At 46.9% G+C, this 26836-nt stretch overlaps 6 protein-coding genes across 6 annotated transcripts; 3 read left to right on the top strand and 3 right to left on the bottom strand.

Annotated features, from left to right (window-relative positions):
- Positions 1-2045: 2045 nt before the first annotated feature.
- LOC140398547 (heat shock protein 30C-like) lies at positions 2046-3141 on the bottom strand. The gene has a single exon (XM_072487332.1). The coding sequence runs from the start codon at positions 2904-2906 to the stop codon at positions 2247-2249; it is 660 nt and encodes a 219-aa protein (XP_072343433.1). The 5' UTR covers positions 2907-3141; the 3' UTR covers positions 2046-2246.
- A 236-nt stretch (positions 3142-3377) lies between these two features.
- LOC140398546 (heat shock protein beta-11-like) lies at positions 3378-4698 on the top strand. The gene has a single exon (XM_072487331.1). It carries the CDS (start codon positions 3843-3845, stop codon positions 4500-4502), a length of 660 nt encoding a protein of 219 aa, XP_072343432.1. The 5' UTR covers positions 3378-3842; the 3' UTR covers positions 4503-4698.
- Positions 4699-11224: 6526 nt separating this feature from the next.
- On the bottom strand, positions 11225-12318 carry LOC140398543 (heat shock protein 30C-like). The gene has a single exon (XM_072487329.1). It carries the CDS (start codon positions 12083-12085, stop codon positions 11426-11428), a length of 660 nt encoding a protein of 219 aa, XP_072343430.1. The 5' UTR covers positions 12086-12318; the 3' UTR covers positions 11225-11425.
- Positions 12319-12484: 166 nt separating this feature from the next.
- Positions 12485-13877, top strand: LOC140398544 (heat shock protein 30C-like). The gene has a single exon (XM_072487330.1). The coding sequence runs from the start codon at positions 13022-13024 to the stop codon at positions 13655-13657; it is 636 nt and encodes a 211-aa protein (XP_072343431.1). The 5' UTR covers positions 12485-13021; the 3' UTR covers positions 13658-13877.
- A 3637-nt stretch (positions 13878-17514) lies between these two features.
- On the bottom strand, positions 17515-18558 carry LOC140398541 (heat shock protein 30C-like). Its single transcript, XM_072487327.1, has one exon. The coding sequence runs from the start codon at positions 18369-18371 to the stop codon at positions 17712-17714; it is 660 nt and encodes a 219-aa protein (XP_072343428.1). The 5' UTR covers positions 18372-18558; the 3' UTR covers positions 17515-17711.
- Positions 18559-18737: 179 nt separating this feature from the next.
- LOC140398542 (heat shock protein 30C-like) lies at positions 18738-20167 on the top strand. Its single transcript, XM_072487328.1, has one exon. The coding sequence runs from the start codon at positions 19311-19313 to the stop codon at positions 19968-19970; it is 660 nt and encodes a 219-aa protein (XP_072343429.1). The 5' UTR covers positions 18738-19310; the 3' UTR covers positions 19971-20167.
- Positions 20168-26836: the final 6669 nt, after the last annotated feature.

Raw genomic sequence — 26836 nt, 5'->3', positions numbered from 1 at the left:
GGAATATGGAATCAGACCTGGTGTCCTCGTACAGCAGTTGCTGGAGGTAAGCATGCAGGTTGATAGGTTATTGATTTATTGATTCATTTATTTATTGGTGTCTTTGATTGAGTGCCTAACTCGAGAATGGAATTATTCAAAAGGCCATGACTGTGAAGAGATAGTCATTGTTTCTGACAATGAATAAACTATTGATCTTGGAGTCAAGTCTGCAGAAATGCAGACATTTGTTTCAACAAATGTTTCATACAATGAATAGACCATTGTATTCCACTGCATGTAGTAATAAGAATGTGTCAATTAAATAGTTACAGCAAGGTTGATGGCTCACAGTGTCTTGAGAATCCCTTTCTCGTAAGGCAGCGCACATAGACCCTAAATTATTCCTGAAGGCAGTCAATCTTATATAATGGCCAATGTTTAATTAATAAATTGCCCTCTAAGTAACAGGCATCTATTTGAACGAACCAGGAGGTCTCAACTGAGAGTTAGAAACCAATGAGAGTAAATCATAGATTATCATAGAATTTACAGTGCAGAAGGAGGCCATTCGGCCCATTGAGTCTGCACCGGCTCTTGGAAAGATCACCCTACCCAAGGTCAACACCTCCACCCGATCCCCATAACCCAGTAACCCCACCCAACACTAAGGGCAATTTTGGACACTAAGGGCAATTTATCATGGCCAATCCACCTAACCTGCACATCTTTGGACTGTGGGAGGAAACCGGAGCACCCAGAGGAAACCCACGCACACACAGGGAGGATGTGCAGACTCCGCACAGACAGTGACCCAAGCCGGAATCGAACCTGGGACCCTGGAGCTGTGAAACAATTGTGCTATCCACAATGCTACCGTGCTGCTAAATGAGGGACTAGTCCATAGATAAGGATTCCCTAAAGAGCAACACCTCGTGGTCCAGCTTCATTACTGAGTTCTTACCTTCCCGAGTTCTTGAATCATTCCATTCATTTATTTTAAAGTGATTTATTTATGTTTTATGATTAATGAACTCTTTGCAATGTATTTGACTGTTTCCTTTTAAATTTTGATTTAGTTCTTAGGTAAGTGTGTTGAAGTGAATCATTAGCAATAAAGTTGTATTTTGGACACCTCCAATCAACCGGATTATCGACTCTTATTAGAAGATACAATAAGAGATCCGACACAGGTGCAGCAGGCAGTAATGAAGGCAATTGGGATGTTGGCCGTCATAGCCAGAGGATTCAGGCAGCTCTTAGCTTATGGAATTCATTCTCTACTCTTGGGGTACGGGTGGCCCTGAGGTGGAGATATTTGGAGCATCGGAGAATCCAGGAGTGCAGGTGGAGTGAGAGGACAATGCACTGGCCTTTGCCTCCCTGATAGCCCAGAGATGAAGGTTGTTGTGCTGATGGGACACGGAGCCACCGAAGGTAGGGGTGTGAGTGAGCGACCCGGCGGAACTCCTGCATTTTGAGAAGGATAAGTTTGCCTTGGGGGAGGGGAGGGGAGGGGGTAGATGTCCAGCCGGAGGTGGATGTCGTTCATCAATTTCGCCAGGGTGAATTAAGGTGTCAGCTGGCAGGGGTGGGGTGGGTGGGGCTTGTTTTTTCCGTATTGGGAGAGGAAAAAAGAGGGGAAAAGTCAAGGGGGCAGTAAGAGTTGTGGGCTTGGTATCGGGGGTTATTGTGGGCCTGTGTTCTTTGTTCCTGTGGATTTCTGCTTTTCTGATATATCTATGCACATATGCAAATTGCATTAACAAAAATGTATTTTAAAAATAGCATTCTCTGGGTTTAAAGGTAATCCAACATAGAACATACTGTGCAGAAGGAGGTCATTCGGCCCATCAACTCTGCACCGACCCACATAAGCCCTCACGTCCACCCTCTCCCCGTAACGCAATAACCCCTCCTCACCTTTTTGGCACTAGGGACAATTTATAATGGCCAATCCACCCAACTAAAAATGATTTTTTTCACTGAGTGTAAAGTAAGTAAGTGTCTAGTTTTCAGTTGTTTAATATCAGTTCCTTGTTATGAAGTAAAACAGCTGAATCGGCATCATTACAAACAAAAGTATTTATTATTCCAATATAAACATACATGTGAATAATTCAGTTGAATGCTGATAACAGCACAGTACCAAAATACAAGATGAAATAATTAATTGCCAGGATAATGTCCTCATCTCAGGATCACAGAAACTCATTTCAGTCTATAACTAACTCTTACATCTTCCTAAAGTTCACTGTAAATGAGTTTTAATTGTCAATTTTTTCATCCACCTCATTTATCTTCTCATCTTTCCCACTCTCCTGTCTCTGTGCCTCTTGGTCAGGATTTAGCCGGGGAGTGGTTGTTGTGTCACATGTGATGTTAACGGGCACAGTTCGTTCATGCCCGGCTGGCAATGCCAGGCGTGGGGCTTGAACCTTTAACCGACCGTCCTGTGACAAACAGCAGTTAAGAGCTTCAGCATCGACATCGTCAGGCAGTTGAAATTCTCTCCTGAACTCTTCATATTTGTAGCTGTAAGAGCCGCTGCCATCATCGCTTTTCTTCTCGTGTTTTCCTGTCACCAGCACTTTTCTTCCAAGTACTTTCACCTTCAGTTCTTCTGGGGAGAATCGCTGCACATCCAGGGACAGAGAAAATCCATCTCCATCCTTGTCCCCTGATTGTCTTTTACCTTCTTCATTATCATCAGGTCTGTTGTCCTGATTTCTTGGTTTTTCCACCAGAAATTCTTTTGCCAGCTCCCCAAGAACTCTATCCATGAAGTTCATGCTCTTTCTTGCTTCTTCCACCTGATTCCACATGTTGCATTCCAGCGGCTGACAGACGCTGTGTGGAACAGGCCACAATGTGTACACAGGCTGCTGGCACAGACGTGAAGGGGGGAAAGCCCGACAGCTCAGCATTGTCTCTGCCTCTTCTCTCACTTCTCTCAAAGCCACTGATGTGAACCGCCCGTCTTCAGTCTCTGACCTGCTGCAGCGCTCAGAACACACGCCTTATATATTCTACTGCCAGAAATCCAGACCCTTCCAGAATGAACTCAACTTTGCTGGGTTCATGACACGTGAGTTGACAATATATGGCGTCTCATCTCATCCGTGATTGAAAGGAGAATGACTCGACTCAGTGATACCCACTGGAGCCAATCCAGAGATTTCCGGAATGTTCTCAGCCAGGGACAGCACAGATGGGAGGAGCAATGTTAATGAGTGACAGCCTAGCAGCAGGCAGTGTGAGAGCAATGTGAGAGTCTTTATCAACAGGGAGCTGAGAGATTCTGGATATACAAATGCCTCTCTGGGATATAATCAGAACCTCACTGAAGGTAAACCAAACTAGTTTGAGTTTCACTCCTTCTCAGTCTGCTCAATATCGCGTCAACATGTTGAAAATCAATGACAAGAGCATAACTAGAAAGACAAAGACTGATCCCTCATTCTCTCGATATCAGTTTATATTCCATTCTGTTAAACACACCCGGTTGATAAAGACTCTCACATTGCTGCTCACACTGCCTGCTGCTAGGCTGTCACTCATTAACATTGCTCCTCCCATCTGCGCTGTCCCTGGCTGAGAACATTCCGGAAATCTCTGGATTGGCTCCAGTGGGTGTCACTGAGTCGAGTCATTCTCCTTTCAATCACGGATGAGATGAGACGTCATTTAGTTTCAACTCGTGTGTCATGAACCCAGCAAAGTTGAGTTCATTCTGGAAGGGTCTGGGTTTCTGGCAGTAGAATATATAAGGCGTGTGTTCTGAGCGCTGCAGCAGATCAGAGACTGAAGACGGGCAGTTCACATCAGTGGCTTTGAGAGAAGTGAGAGAAGAGGCAGAGACAATGCTGAGCTGTCGCGCTTTCCCCCCTTCACGTCTGTGCCAGCAGCCTGTGTACACATTGTGGCCTGTTCCACACAGGGTCTGTCAGCCGCTGGAATGCAACATGTGGAATCAGGTGGAAGAAGCAAGAAAGAGCATAAACTTCATGGATAGAGTTCTTGGGGAGCTGGCAAAAGAATTTCAGGTGGAAAAACCAAGAAATCAGGACAACAGACCTGATGATAATGAAGAAGGTAAAAGACAATCAGGGGACAAGGATGGAGATGGATTTTCTCTGTCCCTGGATGTGCAGCGATTCTCCCCAGAAGAACTGAAGGTGAAAGTACTTGGAAGAAAAGTGCTGGTGACAGGAAAACACGAGAAGAAAAGCGATGATGGCAGCGGCTCTTACAGCTACAAATATGAAGAGTTCAGGAGAGAATTTCAACTGCCAGACGATGTCGATGCTGAAGCTCTTAACTGCTGTTTGTCACAGGACGGTCGGTTAAAGGTTCAAGCCCCACGCCTGGCACTGCCAGCCGGGAATGAACGAACTGTGCCCGTCACCATCACCTGTGACACAACAACCACTCCCCGGCTAAATCCTGACCAAGAGGCACAGAGACAGGAGAGTGGGAAAGATGAGAAGAGAAATGAGGCGGATGGAAAAATGGACAATTAAAACTCATTTACAGTGAACCTTAGTAAGATGTAAGAATGTTTTAAAGACAGAAATGATTTCTGGGACTCTGACATGAGGGCATAATGCTGAAATTTAATGATTTCCTCTTGTATTTTGGTACTCAGCTGTTATCAGCGTTAATGTGGGGTATTTCTATGTATATGTAAATTGGAATAATAAATACTTTTGAATATAATGATGGTTTTGGCTTTTTTACTTCATAGAAAGAAATTGATATTAAACAACTGGAAACTAAATACAGACTTCCTTTACACTGAGTAACAAAAAAACCCAGTGAAATAATTCAATAAGCCAAGATCTGCCTGAAAGAGAACTTAGTTCATTAAAAGATATATCAAACTATTCTACAGAGCCAGTGCCCCAACACCTCTGTATTACTCTGCAGCCTCACAATGAGCAGCAACAACAGCTTGTCTTCCAACACGGACACCAGACAGGACACCACTCTTTTACTGAGTGGTGGAAACATCTTTCATAGAACATAGAAAATACAGCACAGAACAGGCCCTTCGGCCCACGATGTTGTGCCGAACCTTTGTCCTAGATTAATCATAGATTATCATTGAATTTACAGTGCAGAAGGAGGCCATTCGGCCCCTCGAGTCCGCACCAGCTCTTGGAAAGAGCACCCTACCCAAACTCAACACCTCCACCCAACACCAAGGGCAATTTGGACATAAAGGGCAATTTATCATTGGCCAATTCACCTAACCCGCACATCTTTGGACTGTGGGAGGAAACCGGAGCACCCGGAGGAAACCCACGCAGACAAGGGGAGGACGTGCAGACTCCGCACAGACAATGACCCAAGCCGGAATCGAACCTGGGACCATGGATCTGTGAAGCAATTGTGCTATCCACAATGCTACCGTGCTGCCCTTAAGAACAAATAAATCTACACCAAATCATTTTCCCGTAATCCATGTACCTATCCAACAGCTGCTTGAAGGTCCCTAATGTTTCCGACTCAACTACTTCCACAGGCAGTGCATTCCATGCCCCCACTACTCTCTGGGTAAAGAACCTACCTCTGATATCCCTCCTATATCTTCCACCTTTCACCTTAAATTTATGTCCCCTTGTAATGGTGTGTTCCACCTGGGGAAAAAGTCTCTGACTGTCTACTCTATCTATTCCCCTGATCATCTTATAAACCTCTATCAAGTCGCCCCTCATCCTTCTCCGCTCTAATGAGAAAAGGCCTAGCACCCTCAACCTTTCCTCGTAAGACCTACTCTCCATTCCAGGCAATATCCTGGTAAATTTTCTTTGCACCTTTTCCAGAGCTTCCACATCCTTCCTAAAATGAAGCGACCAGAACTGTACACAGTACTCCAAATGTGGCCTTACCAAAGTTTTGTACAGCTGCATCATCACCTCACGGCTCTTAAATTCAATCCCTCTGTTAATGAACGCGAGCACACCATAGGCCTTCTTCACAGCTCTATCCACTTGAGTGGCAACTTTCAAAGATGTATGAACATAGACCCCAAGGTCTCTCTGCTCCTCCACAATGCCAAGAACTCTACCGTTAACCCTGTATTCCGCATTCATATTTGTCCTTCCAAAATGGACAACCTCACACTTTTCAGGGTTAAACTCCATCTGCCACTTCTCAGCCCAGCTCTGCATCCTATCTATGTCTCTTTGCAGCCGACAACAGCCCTCCTTACTATCCACAACTCCACCAATCTTCGTATCGTCTGCAAATTTACTGATCCACCCTTCAACTCCCTCATCCAAGTCATTAATGAAAATCACAAACAGCAGAGGACCCAGAACTGATCCCTGCGGTACACCACTGGTAACTGGGATCCAGGCTGAATATTTGCCATCCACCACCACTCTCTGACTTCTATCGGTTAGCCAGTTCGTTATCCAACTGGCCAAATTTCCCACTATCCCATGCCTCCTTACTTTGTGCAGAAGCCTACCATGGGGAACTTTATCAAATGCCTTACTAAAATCCATGTACACTACATCCACTGCTTTACCTTCATCTACATGCTTGGTCACCTCCTCAAAGAATTCAATAAGATTTGTAAGGCAAGACCTACCCCTCACAAATCCGTGCTGACTATCCCTAATCAAGCAGTGTCTTTCCAGATGCTCAGAAATCCTATCCTTCAGTACCCTTTCCATTACTTTGCCTACCACCGAAGTAAGACTAACTGGCCTGTAATTCCCAGGGTTATCCCTAGTTCCTTTTTTGAACAGGGGCACGACATTCGCCACTCTCCAATCCCCTGGTACCACCCCTGTTGACAGTGAGGACGAAAAGATAATTGCCAACGGCTCTGCAATTTCATCTCTTGCTTCCCATAGAATCCTTGGATATATCCCGTCAGGCCCGGGGGACTTGTCTATCCTCAAGTTTTTCAAAATGCCCAACACATCTTCCTTCCTAACAAGTATTTCCTCGAGCTTACCAATCTGTTTCACACTGTCCTCTCCAACAATATCGCCCCTCTCATTTGTAAATACAGAAGAAAAGTACTCATTCAAGACCTCTCCAATCTCTTCAGACTCAATACACAATCTCCCGCTACTGTCCTTGATCGGACCTACCCTCGCTCTAGTCATTCTCATATTTCTCACATATGTGTAAAAGGCCTTGGGGTTTTCCTTGATCCTACCCGCCAAAGATTGTTCATATCCTCTCTTAGCTCTCCTAATCCCTTTCTTCAGTTCCCTCCTGGCTATCTTGTATCCCTCCAATGCCCTGTCTGAACCTTGTTTCCTCAGCCTTACATAAGTCACCTTTTTCCTCTTAACAAGACATTCAACCTCTCTTGTCAACCATGGTTCCCTCACTCGACCATCTCTTCCCTGCCTGACAGGGACATACATATCAAGGACACGTAGCACCTGTTCCTTGAACAAGTTCCACATTTCACTTGTGTCCTTCCCTGCCAGCCTATGTTCCCAACTTATGCACTTCAATTCTTGTCTGACAACATCGTATTTACCCTTCCCCCAATTGTAAACCTTGCCCTGTTGCACGTACCTATCCCTCTCCATTACTAAAGTGAAAGTCACAGATCTTTCATTGGAGTTATCTGTTCGACGTAAATATCTGGGAAGGAAACCATGTTAACAGCATTGCAAACAACTTTTATTTTATTTTATTTGTTTTTTTAAATTAAGGGGCAATTTAGCATGACCAATCCACCTACCCTGCACATCTTTGGGTTGTTGGGGTGGGACCCACATAGACAAGGGGAGAATGTGCAAACTCCACATGGACTGTGATCCAGAGCCGGTATCGAACCCGGGTCCTCAGCGCCGTGACGCAGCAGCAAACAACCTTTATAATGTTTCAGTTCAATAATATTATTGATCCTGTACCCTTGATCATCAGAACAAAAAAACAGGAGCAGGTGTAGGCCATTTGGCTGCTTCAGTCTCCTTCGCCTTTCAATATGATCATTGGTGATCATCTTCCAAGATTATATAGACTCTAGAGCAGTTCCTATTGGTTCGAGGGTGGCTAATGTAACCCCACTATTTAAAAGGGGAGGCAGAGATAAAACACTGAATTACAGACCAGTCAGCCTGCCATCGCTCGAAGAGACAATTTTAGAGTCCATTTTCAAAGATTTATTAGCAGAGCACTTGGAAAACAGTGGCAGAATCAGACAGAGTACATTGAGCTACGAAAGGGAAAACATGTTTGACAAATTTATTGCAACTCTTTGGGGATGTAGCTTGTAGGGTTGATGAGGGTGAGCCAGTGGATGTGGTTTATTTCATAGAATCCCCACAGTGCAGCAGGCCATTGGCTCATCGAGTCTGCACTGACCCTCCAAAAGTGCTGCCCTCACAGGTCCACACCCCCAGCCTAGCCATGAAACCACGTGACTCCAATTAACTCCACTTTGGACTCTAAGGTGCAATTAAACATCACCGATCACCTAACCTGCCTATTTATGGACTTACAGATGGCTTTCGCCAAAGTCCCACATAAGAGATTAGAGTGCAGAGATAAAGCACTCAGATTGGGGTAGTCTATTGAGATGGAGAGAAAACTGGTCAAAGACAGGAAACAAAGGAATAGAGTGATCTTTTTCCAAATGGCAGGCTGAGACTAGTGGGATACCACAGGGAATGGTGCTGGCTCCCCCAGCTATCCACATCTTATATCAATGATTTAGATGTGGGAAATAAATGTAATGGGCGCGAGTCAACTAAAAGGGAACAAAGTCCCAATGTGAGTGCGTTTAACCTCATGTTTCCCGGTGCATGCAGCGCCGAGAAACACATGGTTATAAAACGCCTCCCACGTTACATGTGGGGCCTAAGTAGGAAACACACGCCGGAGGCCGCACATAGCCCTGTTTTGTGCACTGAGGAGCACTGCTCGCCAGATCCCCTCAGTGAAGCGAGAGATCGGGACGCATTTTTAAATGGCATCCTGATCTCCAAGGCCCCTGATGCAATCCCTCACTCCCCCCAAGGCCCAACGCACTATAGGAGGGTTGCTAGCCACCTCACCCTCACCCCCTCCCCAACACCTGTGCAGGGCACCTTCGGCCCGATCACCAGCACACAAAAAGGCCAGCTTGGCACAATGACAGTGCCAACCTGGCAATGCCCCTGCCAACTGGCAGTGCCACCTGGCTATCTTCGCACTGCATGATTGTCAATTGAGAGAGGGGAATATGGAATCAGACCTGGTGTCCTCGTACAGCAGTTGCTGGAGGTAAGCAAGCAGGTTGATAGGTTATTGATTTATTGATTCATTTATTTATTGGTGTCTTTGATTGAGTGCCTAACTCGAGAATGGAATTATTCAAAAGGCCATGACTGTGAAGAGATAGTCATTGTTTCTGACAATGAATAAACTATTGATCTTGGAGTCAAGTCTGCAGAAATGCAGACATTTGTTTCAACAAATGTTTCATACAATGAATAGACCATTGTATTCCACTGCATGTAGTAATAAGAATGTGTCAATTAAATAGTTACAGCAAGGTTGATGGCTCACAGTGTCTTGAGAATCCCTTTCTCGTAAGGCAGCGCACATAGACCCTAAATTATTCCTGAAGGCAGTCAATCTTATATAATGGCCAATGTTTAATTAATAAATTGCCCTCTAAGTAACAGGCATCTATTTGAACGAACCAGGAGGTCTCAACTGAGAGTTAGAAACCAATGAGAGTAAATCATAGATTATCATAGAATTTACAGTGCAGAAGGAGGCCATTCGGCCCATTGAGTCTGCACCGGCTCTTGGAAAGATCACCCTACCCAAGGTCAACACCTCCACCCGATCCCCATAACCCAGTAACCCCACCCAACACTAAGGGCAATTTTGGACACTAAGGGCAATTTATCATGGCCAATCCACCTAACCTGCACATCTTTGGACTGTGGGAGGAAACCGGAGCACCCAGAGGAAACCCACGCACACACAGGGAGGATGTGCAGACTCCGCACAGACAGTGACCCAAGCCGGAATCGAACCTGGGACCCTGGAGCTGTGAAACAATTGTGCTATCCACAATGCTACCGTGCTGCTAAATGAGGGACTAGTCCATAGATAAGGATTCCCTAAAGAGCAACACCTCGTGGTCCAGCTTCATTACTGAGTTCTTACCTTCCCGAGTTCTTGAATCATTCCATTCATTTATTTTAAAGTGATTTATTTATGTTTTATGATTAATGAACTCTTTGCAATGTATTTGACTGTTTCCTTTTAAATTTTGATTTAGTTCTTAGGTAAGTGTGTTGAAGTGAATCATTAGCAATAAAGTTGTATTTTGGACACCTCCAATCAACCGGATTATCGACTCTTATTAGAAGATACAATAAGAGATCCGACACAGGTGCAGCAGGCAGTAATGAAGGCAATTGGGATGTTGGCCGTCATAGCCAGAGGATTCAGGCAGCTCTTAGCTTATGGAATTCATTCTCTACTCTTGGGGTACGGGTGGCCCTGAGGTGGAGATATTTGGAGCATCGGAGAATCCAGGAGTGCAGGTGGAGTGAGAGGACAATGCACTGGCCTTTGCCTCCCTGATAGCCCAGAGATGAAGGTTGTTGTGCTGATGGGACACGGAGCCACCGAAGGTAGGGGTGTGAGTGAGCGACCCGGCGGAACTCCTGCATTTTGAGAAGGATAAGTTTGCCTTGGGGGAGGGGAGGGGAGGGGGTAGATGTCCAGCCGGAGGTGGATGTCGTTCATCAATTTCGCCAGGGTGAATTAAGGTGTCAGCTGGCAGGGGTGGGGTGGGTGGGGCTTGTTTTTTCCGTATTGGGAGAGGAAAAAAGAGGGGAAAAGTCAAGGGGGCAGTAAGAGTTGTGGGCTTGGTATCGGGGGTTATTGTGGGCCTGTGTTCTTTGTTCCTGTGGATTTCTGCTTTTCTGATATATCTATGCACATATGCAAATTGCATTAACAAAAATGTATTTTAAAAATAGCATTCTCTGGGTTTAAAGGTAATCCAACATAGAACATACTGTGCAGAAGGAGGTCATTCGGCCCATCAACTCTGCACCGACCCACATAAGCCCTCACGTCCACCCTCTCCCCGTAACGCAATAACCCCTCCTCACCTTTTTGGCACTAGGGACAATTTATAATGGCCAATCCACCCAACTAAAAATGATTTTTTTCACTGAGTGTAAAGTAAGTAAGTGTCTAGTTTTCAGTTGTTTAATATCAGTTCCTTGTTATGAAGTAAAACAGCTGAATCGGCATCATTACAAACAAAAGTATTTATTATTCCAATATAAACATACATGTGAATAATTCAGTTGAATGCTGATAACAGCACAGTACCAAAATACAAGATGAAATAATTAATTGCCAGGATAATGTCCTCATCTCAGGATCACAGAAACTCATTTCAGTCTATAACTAACTCTTACATCTTCCTAAAGTTCACTGTAAATGAGTTTTAATTGTCAATTTTTTCATCCACCTCATTTATCTTCTCATCTTTCCCACTCTCCTGTCTCTGTGCCTCTTGGTCAGGATTTAGCCGGGGAGTGGTTGTTGTGTCACATGTGATGTTAACGGGCACAGTTCGTTCATGCCCGGCTGGCAATGCCAGGCGTGGGGCTTGAACCTTTAACCGACCGTCCTGTGACAAACAGCAGTTAAGAGCTTCAGCATCGACATCGTCAGGCAGTTGAAATTCTCTCCTGAACTCTTCATATTTGTAGCTGTAAGAGCCGCTGCCATCATCGCTTTTCTTCTCGTGTTTTCCTGTCACCAGCACTTTTCTTCCAAGTACTTTCACCTTCAGTTCTTCTGGGGAGAATCGCTGCACATCCAGGGACAGAGAAAATCCATCTCCATCCTTGTCCCCTGATTGTCTTTTACCTTCTTCATTATCATCAGGTCTGTTGTCCTGATTTCTTGGTTTTTCCACCAGAAATTCTTTTGCCAGCTCCCCAAGAACTCTATCCATGAAGTTCATGCTCTTTCTTGCTTCTTCCACCTGATTCCACATGTTGCATTCCAGCGGCTGACAGACGCTGTGTGGAACAGGCCACAATGTGTACACAGGCTGCTGGCACAGACGTGAAGGGGGGAAAGCGCGACAGCTCAGCATTGTCTCTGCCTCTTCTCTCACTTCTCTCAAAGCCACTGATGTGAACCGCCCGTCTTCAGTCTCTGACCTGCTGCAGCGCTCAGAACACACGCCTTATATATTCTACTGCCAGAAATCCAGACCCTTCCAGAATGAACTCAACTTTGCTGGGTTCATGACACGTGAGTTGACAATATATGGCGTCTCATCTCATCCGTGATTGAAAGGAGAATGACTCGACTCAGTGATACCCACTGGAGCCAATCCAGAGATTTCCGGAATGTTCTCAGCCAGGGACAGCACAGATGGGAGGAGCAATGTTAATGAGTGACAGCCTAGCAGCAGGCAGTGTGAGAGCAATGTGAGAGTCTTTATCAACAGGGAGCTGAGAGATTCTGGATATACAAATGCCTCTCTGGGATATAATCAGAACCTCACTGAAGGTAAACCAAACTAGTTTGAGTTTCACTCCTTCTCAGTCTGCTCAATATCGCGTCAACATGTTGAAAATCAATGACAAGAGCATAACTAGAAAGACAAAGACTGATCCCTCATTCTCTCGATATCAGTTTATATTCCATTCTGTTAAACACACCCGGTTGATAAAGACTCTCACATTGCTGCTCACACTGCCTGCTGCTAGGCTGTCACTCATTAACATTGCTCCTCCCATCTGCGCTGTCCCTGGCTGAGAACATTCCGGAAATCTCTGGATTGGCTCCAGTGGGTGTCACTGAGTCGAGTCATTCTCCTTTCAATCACGGATGAGACGAGATGTCATTTAGTTTCAACTCACGTGTCATGAACCCAGCAAAGTTGAGTTCATTCTGGAAGGGTCTGGATTTCTGGCAGTAGAATATATAAGGCGTGTGTTCTGAGCGCTGCAGCAGGTCAGAGACCGAAGACGGGCAGTTCACAGCAGTGGCTTTGAGAGAAGTGAGAGAAGAGGCAGAGACAATGCTGAGCTGTCGGGCTTTCCCGCCTTCACGTCTGTGCCAGCAGCCTGTATACACATTGTGGCCTGGTCCACACAGCGTCTGTCAGCCGCTGGAATGCAACATGTGGAATCAGGTGGAAGAAGCAAGAAAGAGCATGAACTTCATGGATAGAGTTCTTGGGGAGCTGGCAAAAGAATTTCTGGTGGAAAAACCAAGAAATCAGGACAACAGACCTGATGATAATGAAGAAGGTAAAAGACAATCAGTGGACAAGGATGGAGATGGATTTTCTCTGTCCCTGAATGTGCAGCAATTCTCCCCAGAAGAACTGAAGGTGAAAGTACTTGGAAGAAAAGTGCTGGTGACAGGAAAACACGAGAAGAAAAGCGATGATGGCAGCGGCTCTTACAGCTACAAATATGAAGAGTTCAGGAGAGAATTTCAACTGCCAGACGATGTCGATGCTGAAGCTCTTAACTGCTGTATGTCACAGGACGGTCGGTTAAAGGTTCAAGCCCCACGCCTGGCACTGCCAGCCGGGAATGAACGAACTGTGCCCGTCACCATCACCTGTGACACAACAACCACTCCCCGGCTAAATCCTGACCAAGAGGCACAGAGACAGGAGAGTGGGAAAGATGAGAAGAGAAATTAGGCGGATGGAAAAATGGACAATTAAAACTCATTTACAGTGAACCTTAGTAAGATGTAAGAATGTTTTAAAGACAGAAATGATTTCTGGGACTCTGACATGAGGGCATAATGCTGAAATTTAATGATTTCCTCTTGTATTTTGGTACTCAGCTGTTATCAGCGTTAATGTGGGGTATTTCTACGTATATGTAAATTGGAATAATAAATACTTTTGAATATAATGATGGGTTTGGCTTTTTTACTTCATAGAAAGAAATTGATATTAAACAACTGGAAACTAAATACAGACTTCCTTTACACTGTATAACAAAAAAACCCAGTGAAATAATTCAATAAGCCAAGATCTGCCTGAAAGAGAACTTAGTTCATTAAAAGATATATCAAACTATTCTACAGAGCCAGTGCCCCAACACCTCTGTATTACTCTGCAGCCTCACAATGAGCAGCAACAACAGCTTGTCTTCCAACACGGACACCAGACAGGACACCACTCTTTTACTGAGTGGTGGAAACATCTTTCATTGGGGTTATCTGTTCGACGTAAATATCTGGGAAGGAAACCATGTTAACAGCATTGAAAACAACTTTTCTTTTATTTATTTTTTTAATTAAGGGGCAATTTAGCATGACCAATCCACCTACCCTGCACATCTTTGGGTTGTTGAGGTGGGACCCACATAGACAAGGGGAGAATGTGCAAACTCCACATGGACTGTGACCCAGAGCCGGTATCGAACCCGGGTCCTCAGCGCCGTGAGGCAGCAGCAAAACAACTTTTAGAATGTTTCAGTTCAATAATATTATTGATCCTGTACCCTTGATCATCAGAACAAAAAAACAGGAGCAGGTGTAGGCCATTTGGCTGCTTCTGTCTCCTTCACTTTTCAATATGATCATTGGTGATCATCTTCCAAGATTATATAGACTCTAGAGCAGTTCCTATTGGTTAGAGGGTAGCTAATGTTACTCCACTATTTAAAAGGGGAGGCATAGATAAAACACTGAATTACAGACCAGTCAGCCTGCCATCGCTCAAAGAGACAATTTTAGAGTCCATTTTCAAAGATTTATTAGCAGAGCACTTGGAAAACAGTGGCAGAATCAGACAGAGTACATTGATTTACAAAAGGGAAAACATGGTTGACAAATCTATTGGAATTCTTTGGGGATGTAGCTTGTAGGGTTGATGAGGGTGAGCCAGTGGATGTGGTTTATTTCATAGAATCCCCACAGTGCAGCAGGCCATTGGCTCATCATGTCTGAACTGACCCTCCAAAAGTGCTGCCCTCACAGGTCCACACCCCCAGCGTAACGCCAATAAATGTAATGGGTGCGAGTCAACTAAAAGGGAACAAAGTCCCAATGTGAGTGCGTTTAACCACATGTTTCCCGGTGCATGCAGCGCCGAGAAACACATGGTTATAAAACGCCTCCCACGTTACATGTAGGGCCTAAGTAGGATACACACGCCCGAGGCCGCACATAGCCCTGTTTTGTGCACTGAGGAGCTCTGCTCGCCGGATCCCCTCAGTGAAGCGAGAGATCGGGACGCATTTTTAAATGGCATCCTGATCTCCAAGGCCCCTGATGCAATCCCTCACTCCCCCCAAGGCCCAACGCACTATAGGAGGGTTGCTAGCCGCCCCACCCTCACCCCCTCCCCAACACCTGTGCAGGGCACCTTCGGTTTGATCACCAGCACACAAAAAAGCCAGCTTGGCACAATGACAGTGCCAACCTGGCAATGCCCCTGCCAACTGGCAGTGCCACCTGGCTATCTTCGCACTGCATGATTGTCAATTGAGAGAGGGGAATATGGAATCAGACCTGGTGTCCTCGTACAGCAGTTGCTGGAGGTAAGCATACCGGTTGATAGGTTATTGATTTATTGATTCATTGATTTATTGGTGTCTTTGATTGAGTGCCTAACTCGAGAATGGAATTATTCAAAAGGCCATGACTGTGAAGAGATAGTCATTGTTTCTGACAATGAATAAACTATTGATCTTGGAGTCAAGTCTGCAGAAATGCAGACATTTGTTTCAACAAATGTTTCATACAATGAATAGACCATTGTATTCCACTGCATGTAGTAATAAGAATGTGTCAATTAAATAGTTACAGCAAGGTTGATGGCTCACAGTGTCTTGAGAATCCCTTTCTCGTAAGGCAGCGCACATAGACCCTAAATTATTCCTGAAGGCAGTCAATCTTATATAATGGCCAATGTTTGATTAATAAATTGCCCTCTAAGTATCAGGCATCTATTTGAACGAACCAGGAGGTCTCAACTGAGAGTTAGAAACCAATGAGAGTAAATCATAGATTATCATAGAATTTACAGTGCAGAAGGAGGCCATTTGGCCCATTGAGTCTGCACTGGCCCTTGGAAAGATCACCCTACCCAAGGTCAACACCTCCACCCTATCCCCATAACCCAGTAACCCCACCCAACACTAAGGGCAATTTTGGACACTAAGGGCAATTTATCATGGCCAATCCACCTAACCTGCACATCTTTGGACTGTGGGAGGAAACCGGAGCACCCAGAGGAAACCCACGCACACACGGGGAGGATGTGCAGACTCCGCACAGACAGTGACCCAAGCCGGAATCGAACCTGGGACCCTGGAGCTGTGAAACAATTGTGCTATCAACAATGCTACCGTGCTGCTAAATGAGGGACTAGTCCATAGATAAGGATTCCCTAAAGAGCAACACCTCGTGGTCCAGCTTCATTCTTGAGTTCTTACCTTCCCGAGTTCTTGAATCATTCCATTCATTTATTTTAAAGTGATTTATTTATGTTTTATGATTAATGAGCTCTTTGCCATGTCTTTGAACGTTTCCTTTTAAGTTTTGATTTAGATCTTAGGTAAGTGTGTTGAAGTGAATCATTAGCAATAAAGTTGTATTTTGGACACCTCCAATCAACCGGATAATCGACTCTTATTGGAAGATACAATAAGAGATCCTACACTGGTGCAGCAGGCAGTAATGAAGGCAATTGGGATGTTGCCCTTCATAGCCAGAGGATTCAGGCAGCTCTTAGCTTATGGAATTCATTCTCTACTCTTGGGGTACGGATGGCCCTGAGGTGGAGATATTTGGAGCGTCGGAGAATCCAGGAGTGCAGGTAGGGTGAGAGGACAATGCACTGGCCTTTGCCTCCCTGATAGCCCAGAGACGTAAGTTGTTGTGCTGATGGGACATGGAGCCACCGAAGGTAGGGGTGTGAGTGAGTGACCTGGCGGAATTCTTGCATTTCGAGAAGGATAAGTTTGCCTTGGGGGAGTGGGAGGGGTAGGGGTAGATGTCCAGCCGGAGGTGGATGGCGTTCATCAATTTCGCCAGGGTGAATTAAGGTGTCAGCTGGCGGGGGTGGGGTGGGGTGGGGCTTGTTTTTTCCGTATTGGGAGAGGAAATAAGAGGGGAAAAGTTAAGGGGGCAGTAAGAGTTGTGGGCTTGGTATCGGGGTTATTGTGGGCCTGTGTTCTTTGTTCCTGTGGATTTCTGCTTTTCTGATATATCTACGTACATATGCAAATTGCCTTAACAAAAATGTATTTTAAAAATAGCATTCTCTGGGTTTAAAGGTAATCCAACATAGAACATAGTGCAGAAGGAGGCCATTCGGCCCATCAAGTCTGCACCGACCCACATAAGCCCTCACGTCCACCCTCTCCCCGTAACGCAATAACCCCTCCTCACCTTTTTGGCACTAAGGGCAATTTATCATGGCCAATCCACCCAACTAAAAACGATTTTTTTCACTGAGTGTAAAGTAAGTAAGTGTCTAGTTTTCAGTTGTTTAATAGCAGATCCTTTTTATGAAGTAAATCAGCTGAATCGGCATCATTAAAACAAAAGTATTTATTATTCCAATATAAACATACATGTGAATAATTCAGTTGAATGCTGATAACAGCACAGTACCAAAATACAAGATGAAATAATTTAATTGCCAGGATAATGTCCTCATCTCAGGATCACAGAAACTCATTTCAGTCTATAACTAACTCTTACATCTTCCTAAAGTTCACTGTAAATGAGTTTTAATTGTCAATTTTTCCATCCGCCTCATTTCTCTTCTCATCTTTCCCACTCTCCTGTCTCTGTGCCTCTTGGTCAGGATTTAGCCGGGGAGTGGTTGTTGTGTCACAGGTGATGTTGATGGGCACAGTTCGTTCATGCCCGGCTGGCAATGCCAGGCGTGGGGCTTGAACCTTTAACCGACCGTCCTGTGACAAACAGCAGTTAAGAGCTTCAGCATCGACATCGTCTGGCAGCTGAAATTTTCTCCTGAACTCTTCATATTTGTAGCTGTAAGAGCCGCTGCCATCATCGCTTTTCTTCTCGTGTTTTCCTGTCACCAGCACTTTTCTTCCAAGTACTTTCACCGTCAGTTCTTCTGGGGAGAATCGCTGCACATCCAGGGACAGAGAAAATCCATCTCCATCCTTGTCCCCTGATTGTCTTTTACCTTCTTCATTATCATCAGGTCTGTTGTCCTGATTTCTTGGTTTTTCCACCAGAAATTCTTTTGCCAGCTCCCCAAGAACTCTATCCATGAAGATCATGCTCTTTCTTGCTTCTTCCACCTGATTCCACATGTTGCATTCCAGCGGCTGACAGCCCCTGTGTGGAACAGGCCACAATGTGTACACAGGCTGCTGGCACAGACGTGAAGGGGGGAAAGCGCGACAGCTCAGCATTGTCTCTGCCTCTTCTCTCACTTCTCTCAAAGCCACTGCTGTGAACCGCCCGTCTTCAGTCTCTGACCTGCTGCAGCGCTCAGAACACACGCCTTATATATTCTACTGCCAGAAATCCAGACCCTTCCAGAATGAACTCAACTTTGCTGGGTTCACGACACGTGAGTTGACAATATATGGCGTCTCATCTCATCCGTGATTTAAAGGAGAATGACTCGACTCAGTGACACCCACTGGAGCCAATCCAGAGATTTCCGGAATGTTCTCAGCCAGGGACAGCGCAGATGGGAGGAGCAATGTTAATGAGTGACAGCCTAGCAGCAGGCAGTGTGAGCAGCAACGTGAGAGTCTTTATCAACAGGGAGCTGAGAGATTCTGGATATACAAATGCCTCTCTGGGATATAATCAGAACCTCACTGAAGGTAAACCAAACTGGTTTGAATTTCACTCCTTCTCCCTCTGCTCAATATCGCGTCAACATGTTGAAAATCAATGACAAGAGCATAACTAGAAAGACAAAGACTGGTCCCTTATTCCCTCTCAATATCAGTTTATATTCCATTCTGTTAAACACACCCGGTTGATAAAGACTCTCACATTGCTGCTCACACTGCCTGCTGCTAGGCTGTCACTCATTAACATTGCTCCTCCCATCTGCGCTGTCCCTGGCTGAGAACATTCCGGAAATCTCTGGATTGGCTCCAGTGGGTGTCACTGAGTCGAGTCATTCTCCTTTCAATCACGGATGAGATGAGACGTCATTTAGTTTCAACTCACGTGTCATGAACCCAGCAAAGTTGAGTTCATTCTGGAAGGGTCTGGATTTCTGGCAGTAGAATATATAAGGCGTGTGTTCTGAGCGCTGCAGCAGGTCAGAGACTGAAGACGGGCGGTTCACAGCAGTGGCTTTGAGAGAAGTGAGAGAAGAGGCAGAGACAATGCTGAGCTGTCGCGCTTTCCCCCCTTCACGTCTGTGCCAGCAGCCTGTGTACACACTGTGGCCTGTTCCACACAGCGTCTGTCAGCCGCTGGGATGCAACATGTGGAAACCTATGGAAGAAGAAAGAAAGAGCATGATCTTCATGGATAGAGTTCTTGGGGAGCTGGCAAAAGACGTTCTGGTGGAAAAACCAAGAAATCAGGACAACAGACCTGATGATAATGAAGAAGGTAAAAGACAATCAGGGGTCAAGGACGGTGATGGATTTTCTCTGTCCCTGGATGTGCAGCGATTCTCCCCAGAAGAACTGAAGGTGAAAGTACTTGGAAGAAAAGTGCTGGTGACAGGAAAACACGAGAAGAAAAGCAATGATGGCAGCGGCTCTTACAGCTACAAATATGAAGAGTTCAGGAGAGAATTTCAGCTGCCAGACGATGTCGATGCTGAAGCTCTTAACTGCTGTTTGTCACAGGACGGTCGGTTAAAGGTTCAAGCCCCACGCCTGGCACTGCCAGCCGGGCATGAACGAACTGTGCCCGTCACCATCACCTGTGACACAACAACCATTCCCCGGCTAAATCCTGACCAAGAGGCACAGAGACAGGAGAGTGGGGAAGATGAGAAAAGAAATGAGGTGGATGGAAAAATGGACAATTAAAACTCGTTGACAGTGAACTTTTGTAAGAAGTAAGAATTGTTTATAGACCGGAATGAGTTTCTGTGACCCTGACATGAGGGCATAATGCTAAAATTAATTACTTTCATCTTTTATTTTGGTGCAGTGCTGTTTTCAGCATTCATGTGCTTTATTTCTTTGTATGTGTATATTGGAATAATAAATACTTTTGAATGTAATGATGATGATTCATCTGTTTTACTTAATTAAAAAATTGATATTAAATAACTGAAAACTAAGCACTTACTTATTTTATACTCAGTAAAACAAAAAAGCATAGTAAATTGGATTATTTTTAAACCCAGAGAATGAATTCCACTTTTTAAACAATATTCTATTAAGGCATTTTGCATATGTACATGGATATACCAGAAAACCACAGAAACGATGGACACAGGCCCACAATAACCGCCGGTACCAAGCCCACAACTCTTCCTGCCCCCTTGGCTTTTCCCCTCTTATTTTCCCCCCAAAGCATCAAAACCAACCACCCTCCCCATCTCCCGGCTGACACCTTAATCCACCTTGATGTAATCGATGAGCGGCTTCCACCTCCGGCTGAACACCTCCCACGCCATCCCCCTAAATGCGATCTTCCTCTTCTTCAAATGCAGGAATTCTGCCATGTCACTCACCTACAATCCCCCCCCTTCGGTGGCTCTGAGTCCCACCGGCACAACAACGTCTTTTTGTGTGCTGGTGATCGAGCCAAAGGTGCTGGGGTGGGTTTTGGGAGGGGAGGGGGCTGGGACCCTCCTATTGTGCATTGGCCTTGGGGGGGAATGGGAAAGGGGAGTTGCACCGTGGGCCTTGGAGATCAGGGTGCCGTTTAAAAATGCGTCCCTATCGCTCGCTGCTCTGAGGGGATCTGGTGAGCGGAGCTCCTGAATTGACAAAACGGGGCTATGTGCGGCCTTGGCCTTCCCCACTTATGCCCATTATTTAACGTGAGAAGCGTTTTATAGTCATGCGTTTCTCTGCGCTGCAAGCACAGGGAAGCATGTGGCTAAACACGCTCGCTGTGGGACTTTGTTCCCTTTTAGTTGAATCGTGCCTATTACATTTAATTCCATCATCTAAATCATGAATATAAATTGTGGATAGCTGGGGTTACCAATCCCGATTGTAACCCACTAGTCTCTGGCTGCCATTTGGAAAAAGATCTCTCTCTTCCTACTTTTTGTTTCCTGTCTTCGATCAGTTGTCTCTCCACCTCAATCGACTAGCCCAATCCCATGCGTTTTAACTTTACAGTCTAATCTCTTATGTGGGACTTTGTCGAAAGCCTTCTTGTGGTAAACACCACTAGTGGTCTATTGCATGTATTATGGCACTGCCCGTATATTACAGGAACGACGGTAAATCCCTGCCTGCTGGCTCCGCCCAGTAGGCGGAGTATAAATGTGTGTGCTCTCCTGCACTGCAGCCATTCTGGTTCCAGCTACAGGAGGCACAACATCTTGTTCAATAAAGCCTCAATTGTTCCACCATTCTCGTCTCGTGGTAATTGACGGTACATGAATTTGTTGAACAAGATTTTAAAAGATGGATTTCCTCATCAAGCCTGATCGCCTGCAGCTGAGCCCTCACACAGCCAATGCCACGTTCACCTTCGACCATTGGCTAGCCTGCTTCGAAGGCCACCTCAGAGCAGCCACTGAAGAACACTCGGACTCGCAGAAGCTCCAAGTCCTCTACTCACGGGTGAGCCCTGACATTTTTTTCCCCTCATCCGGGATGCGCCCACCTACTATGAAGCGATGACGCTCCTGAAGGGACATTACGTTAAACCGGTGAATCAAGTGTATGCCAGGCACCCCCTGGCCACGAGACAGTAACTCCCCGGGGAGACTCTAGATGATTTCCTCGGTAGGAACTGTGACTGCCAGGCACTTTCGGCAGTCCAACACACCGAACGTTTAATTAGAGACGCTTGCGCCACGGGCATGAAGTCTACGTACGTCCGCCAGCGGCTATTGGAAGGGGGTAGGCTCGATCATGCGGGGACTAGGCAGCTCGCTAATTCATTAGAAGTGGCCTCTCGTAACGTGCAGTCCTATGCCCTCGACCGCGCAGCACCCTCATGGGCATCGTGGGCCCACCAGCTGCCGACTCCAGCTCACCGCAAGCCTGTGCCGCACGGCAGCCAGCCAACTTTGGGGAGCCCAAGTGTTATTTTTGTGGACAAAGCAAACACCCCAGGCAGCGATGCCCAGCGTGGAGCGCGACCTGCAACGGGTGTGGGAAGAAAGGACACTTTGTTTCCGTTTGCCAGGCCTGATCGGTCGCCGCTGTTTCGAGGCCCGACATTTCTACACCCCCCACGTACAAGCCAGGGGTGCCGCCAGCTTCCCCACCACAAGCCATGTGCGGCCCGTGGGTGCCGCCATCTTTGATGCCGCCCGCCATGTGCGCCCGTGGGTGCCGCCATATTCTGCGCCATTTTGGACTGCACCTCAGGACTCCTGCTCGTCTGGCCGTTCACTGCCTACTGCCACCTCTGCCACCGCTGATCAGCCCAGCATCTTCCACAGCTTGCCTCCATCACACTGGGTCAGTCTCGGCCCCGCAACCTCGCGACCGCTACGATGATGGTCAAGATCAACGGGCACGAGATGGCATGCTTCTTTGACTCCGGGAGCACAGAGTTTCATCCACCCCACTATGGTAAGGCGCTGCTCCCTCCCGGTACACCCCGTCACCCAGAAAATCTCCCTGGCCTCTGGATCCCATTCTGTTGAAATCCGGGGGTACTGTATCACGACCCTCACCGTCCAGGGCATAGAGTTCAGCAACATCAGGCTCTACATCCTCCCCCCCCCCTGCGCTGCCCTGTTGCTCAGCCTGGATTTTCAATGCCATCTCGAAAGCCCTACGTTGAAATTCGGCGGACCCCTGCCTCCCCCTCACCATCTGCGGCCTCACGACCCTTAAGGTCGATCCACCTTCCCTGTTTGCGAACCTCACCTTGGACTGCAAACCCGTCGCCACTAGGAGCAGACAGTACAGTGCCCAGGACAGGACCTTCATCAGGCCGGAGGTCCAACGGCTTCTGCGGGAGGGAATCATTGAGGCCAGCAACAGAGTCTGGAGAGCTCAAGTGGTGATAGTGAAGACTGGGGAGAAGCACAGGATGGTCATTGACTACAGTCAGACCATCAACCGGTACATGCAGCTCGCACGTACCCCCTCCCATGCATATCTGACATGGTCAATCAGATTGCGCAGTATCGAGTCTTTTGCACAGTAGACTTGAGGTCCGCCTACCACCAGCTCCCCATCCGCCCGGAGGACCGCCAATACATTGCGTTCGAAGCAGATGGCCGCCTCTATCACTTCCTTAGGATTCCCTTCGGCGTCACCAATGAGGTCTCAGTCTTCCAGCGAGAGATGGACCGAATGGCTGACCAGTACGGGCTGCGGGCCACCTTCCCGTACCTAGATAATGTCACCATCTGCAGCCACGATCAGCAGGATCACGACGCAAACCTCCAAAAATTGCTCCATACCGCCAAACTCCTTAACCTCACCTACAATAAGGAGAACTGTGTGTTCCGCACCAACAGCTTAGCCATCCTTGGCTACGTTGTGGAAAATGAAGTTCTAGGGCCCGACCCCGACCTCCTGGAACTCCCTCTTCCCCACTGCCCCAAGGCCCTGAATCATTGCCTGGGGTTTTTCTCATATTTTACCCAGTGGGTCCCGAATTATGCGGACAAGGCCCGCCCACTCATCACGTCCACAGTTTTTACCCTGATGGCTGAGGCCTGCCAGGCCTTCAACCACATCAAGGCAGACATCGCCAAGGCCACGATGTACGTGGTCGACGAGTCCCTTCCCTTTCAGATGGAGAGCGATGCATCGGGATGTGGCTCTGGCCGCCACCCTCAACCAGGAGGGCAGACCCGTGGCTTTCTTTTCCCGCACCCTCCATGGCTCCGACATTCGGCACTCCTCTGTCGAGAAGGAGGCCCAAGCCATTGTGGAAGCTGTGCGGCGTTGGAGGCATTATCTGGCCGGCAGGAGACTCACTCTCCTCACTGACCAACGGTCGGTTGCCTTCATGTTTAATAATACACAGCGGGGCAAGATCAAAAATGACAAGATCTTGAGGTGGAAGATCGAGCTCTCCACCTATAACTATGAGATCTTGTATCGCCCAGGGAAGCTCAATGAGCCCCCTGATGCCCTATCCCACGGTACATGTGCCAGCGCATAGGTGGACCGACTCCGGGCCCTCCACTATGACCTCTGCCACCCGGGGGTCACCCGGTTCTTCCATTTTGTCAAGGCCCGCAACTTGCCCTACTCCATTGAAGAGGTCAGGACCGTCACCAGAGAGTGCCAAGTCTGCGCTTAGTGCAAGCCGCACTACTCCCGGCCAGATAGAGCACACCTGGTGAAGGCCTCCCGCCCCTTTGAACGCCTCAGCATGGACTTCAAAGGGCCCCTCCCCTCCACCGACCGCAACGTGTACTTCCTCAACGTAATTGATGAGTACTCCCAGTTCCCTTTTGCCATCCACTGCCCCGACATGACTTCTGCTACGGTAATCAAAGACCTGCACAGCATCTTCACTCTGTTCGGTTTCCCCACCTACATCCACAGCGATCGGGGATCCTCTTTCATGAGTGATGAGCTGCGTCAGTTCCTGCTCAGCAAGGGGATCGCCTCAAGTAGGGGATCGCCTCAAGTAGGACAATCAGCTACAACCCCCGGGGAAACGGGCAGGTGGAGAGGGAGAACGGGACGGTCTGGAAGGCCGTCCTGCTCGCCCTGTGGTCTAAAAATCTCCCGGTCTACCGCTGGCAGGAGGTCCTCCCCGACGCGCACCACTCCTCTGCACCGCCACTAATGAGACCCCTCATGAACGTGTGTTTGCCTTCCCCAGGAAGTCCACCTCCGGGGTCTCGCTCCCAACATGGCTGACAATTCCTGGGCCCGTCCTCCTCCGGAAGCATGTGAGGAGCCATAAATCGGACCCCTTGGTCGAGAAGGTCCACCTCCGACACGCAAACATGCAGTACGCCTACGTGGGACACCCCGACGGGCACCAACAAACAGTCTCCCTCCGGGACCTGGCACCCGCTGGGTCCCAACCCATGACCCCCGACCTGACACCGCTTCTTTCCCCACTGGTTGCCTCATTCACCCCTACGCCACCCACCCTCCCTCCAGCGAACCTCACCGCGGCCCCCACCCCAGCAGGATCCGTCCTCCCACTGGATCCATCCAGGGGTGACGAAGACAAGGACAACCCGCTCCCGGAGTCGCAGGTGATCACATCGGTGCCCACATCACCACCAGACTGAGCCGATCGCGGCAGAGGGTCAAAACCTCCGACAGACTTAATTTGTAATGCTTTCATCACCCCCTCCGGACTCTTTTTTTAACAGGGGGTGAAGGTGGTGAACACCACTAGTGGTCTATTGTATGTATTATAGCACTGCCCGTATATGGCAGGTTCGACGGTAAATCCCTGCCCACTGGTTCTGCCCAGCAGGCGGCGTATAAAAGTGTGTGCTCTCCTGCGCTGCAGCCATTCTGGTTCCAGCTACAAGAGGCACAACATCTTGTTCAATAAAGCCTCAATTGTTCCACCATTCTCGTCTCGTGGTAATTGACGGTGCATCACTTCTGTAACTCCACAAATGGAACGGTAAGGTGATTGGCGATGCTTAATTGCCCCATAGATTCAAAATGTTAGGTGGAGTTACGTGGTTACATGGCTGGGCTGAGGGTGTGGACCTGGAAGGGCCGCACTTTTTTGGTGGGTCAGTGCAGACTCAATGAGCCAATGGCCTGCTGCACTGTGGGGATTCTATCAAATAAACCACATCCACTGGCACACCCTCATCAACTCTACAAGCTACATCCCCAAAGAATTCCAATAGATTTGACAAACATGATTTCCCTTTGGTAAATCCATGTTCTCCGCCTGATTTTGCCACTGTTTTCCAAGTGCTCTGCTAATGAAACTTTGATAATGGACTCTAAACTTTTCCCCACTGCAAAAGTCAGGCTGGCTGGTCTATAATTCTGTGTTTTCTCTATGCCTCCCCTTTTAAATAGTGGGGTTACATTAGCCACCTTCTAACCAATAGGAACTGCTCTAGAGTCTATATAATCTTGGAAGATGATCACCAATGATCATATTGAAAGGTGAAGGAGACAGAAGCAGCCAAATGGCCTACACCTGCTCCTGTTTTTTTGTTCTGATGATCAAGGGTACAGGATCAATAATATTATTGAACTGAAACATTATAAAAGTTGTTTGCTGCTGCCTCATGGTGCTGAGGACCCGGGTTCAATCCCGGCTCGGGGTCACAGTCTGTGTGGAGTTTGCACATTCTCCCCATGACTATGTGGGCACACCCAACAACCCAAAGATGTGCAGGTTAGGTGGATTGGTCATTATAAATTTGCCCCTTAATTTAAAAAAATTAATGAAATGAAATAAAAGTTGTTTGCAATGCTGTTAACATGGTTTCCTTCACAGATATTTATGTCGAACAGATAACCACAATGAAAGATGTTTCAACCACTCAGTAAAAGAGTGTCCGGTCTGGTGTCTGTGTTGGAAGACAAGCTGTTGTTGCTGCTCATTGTGAGGCTGCAAAGTAATACAGAGTTGTTGGGGCACTGGCTCTGTAGAATAGTTTGATATATCTTTTAATGAACTAAGTTCTCTTTCAGGCAGATGTTGGCTTATTGAATTATTTCTCTGGGTTTTAAGTTAATCCAATTTAAAAGAAGTCTTTTTTTACTGAGTGTAAAGAAAGTCATTATTTAGTTTCCAGTTGTTTAATATCAATTTCTTTCTATGAAGTAAAAAAGATAAATCATCA

This window comes from Scyliorhinus torazame, chromosome 21 (genome assembly GCF_047496885.1).
Source record: "Scyliorhinus torazame isolate Kashiwa2021f chromosome 21, sScyTor2.1, whole genome shotgun sequence".
In the NCBI taxonomy this organism is placed as follows: Eukaryota; Metazoa; Chordata; class Chondrichthyes; order Carcharhiniformes; family Scyliorhinidae; genus Scyliorhinus; species Scyliorhinus torazame.
The sequence above is the reverse complement of the archived record's forward strand: the minus strand, read 5'-3'. Positions and strand labels throughout refer to the sequence as shown.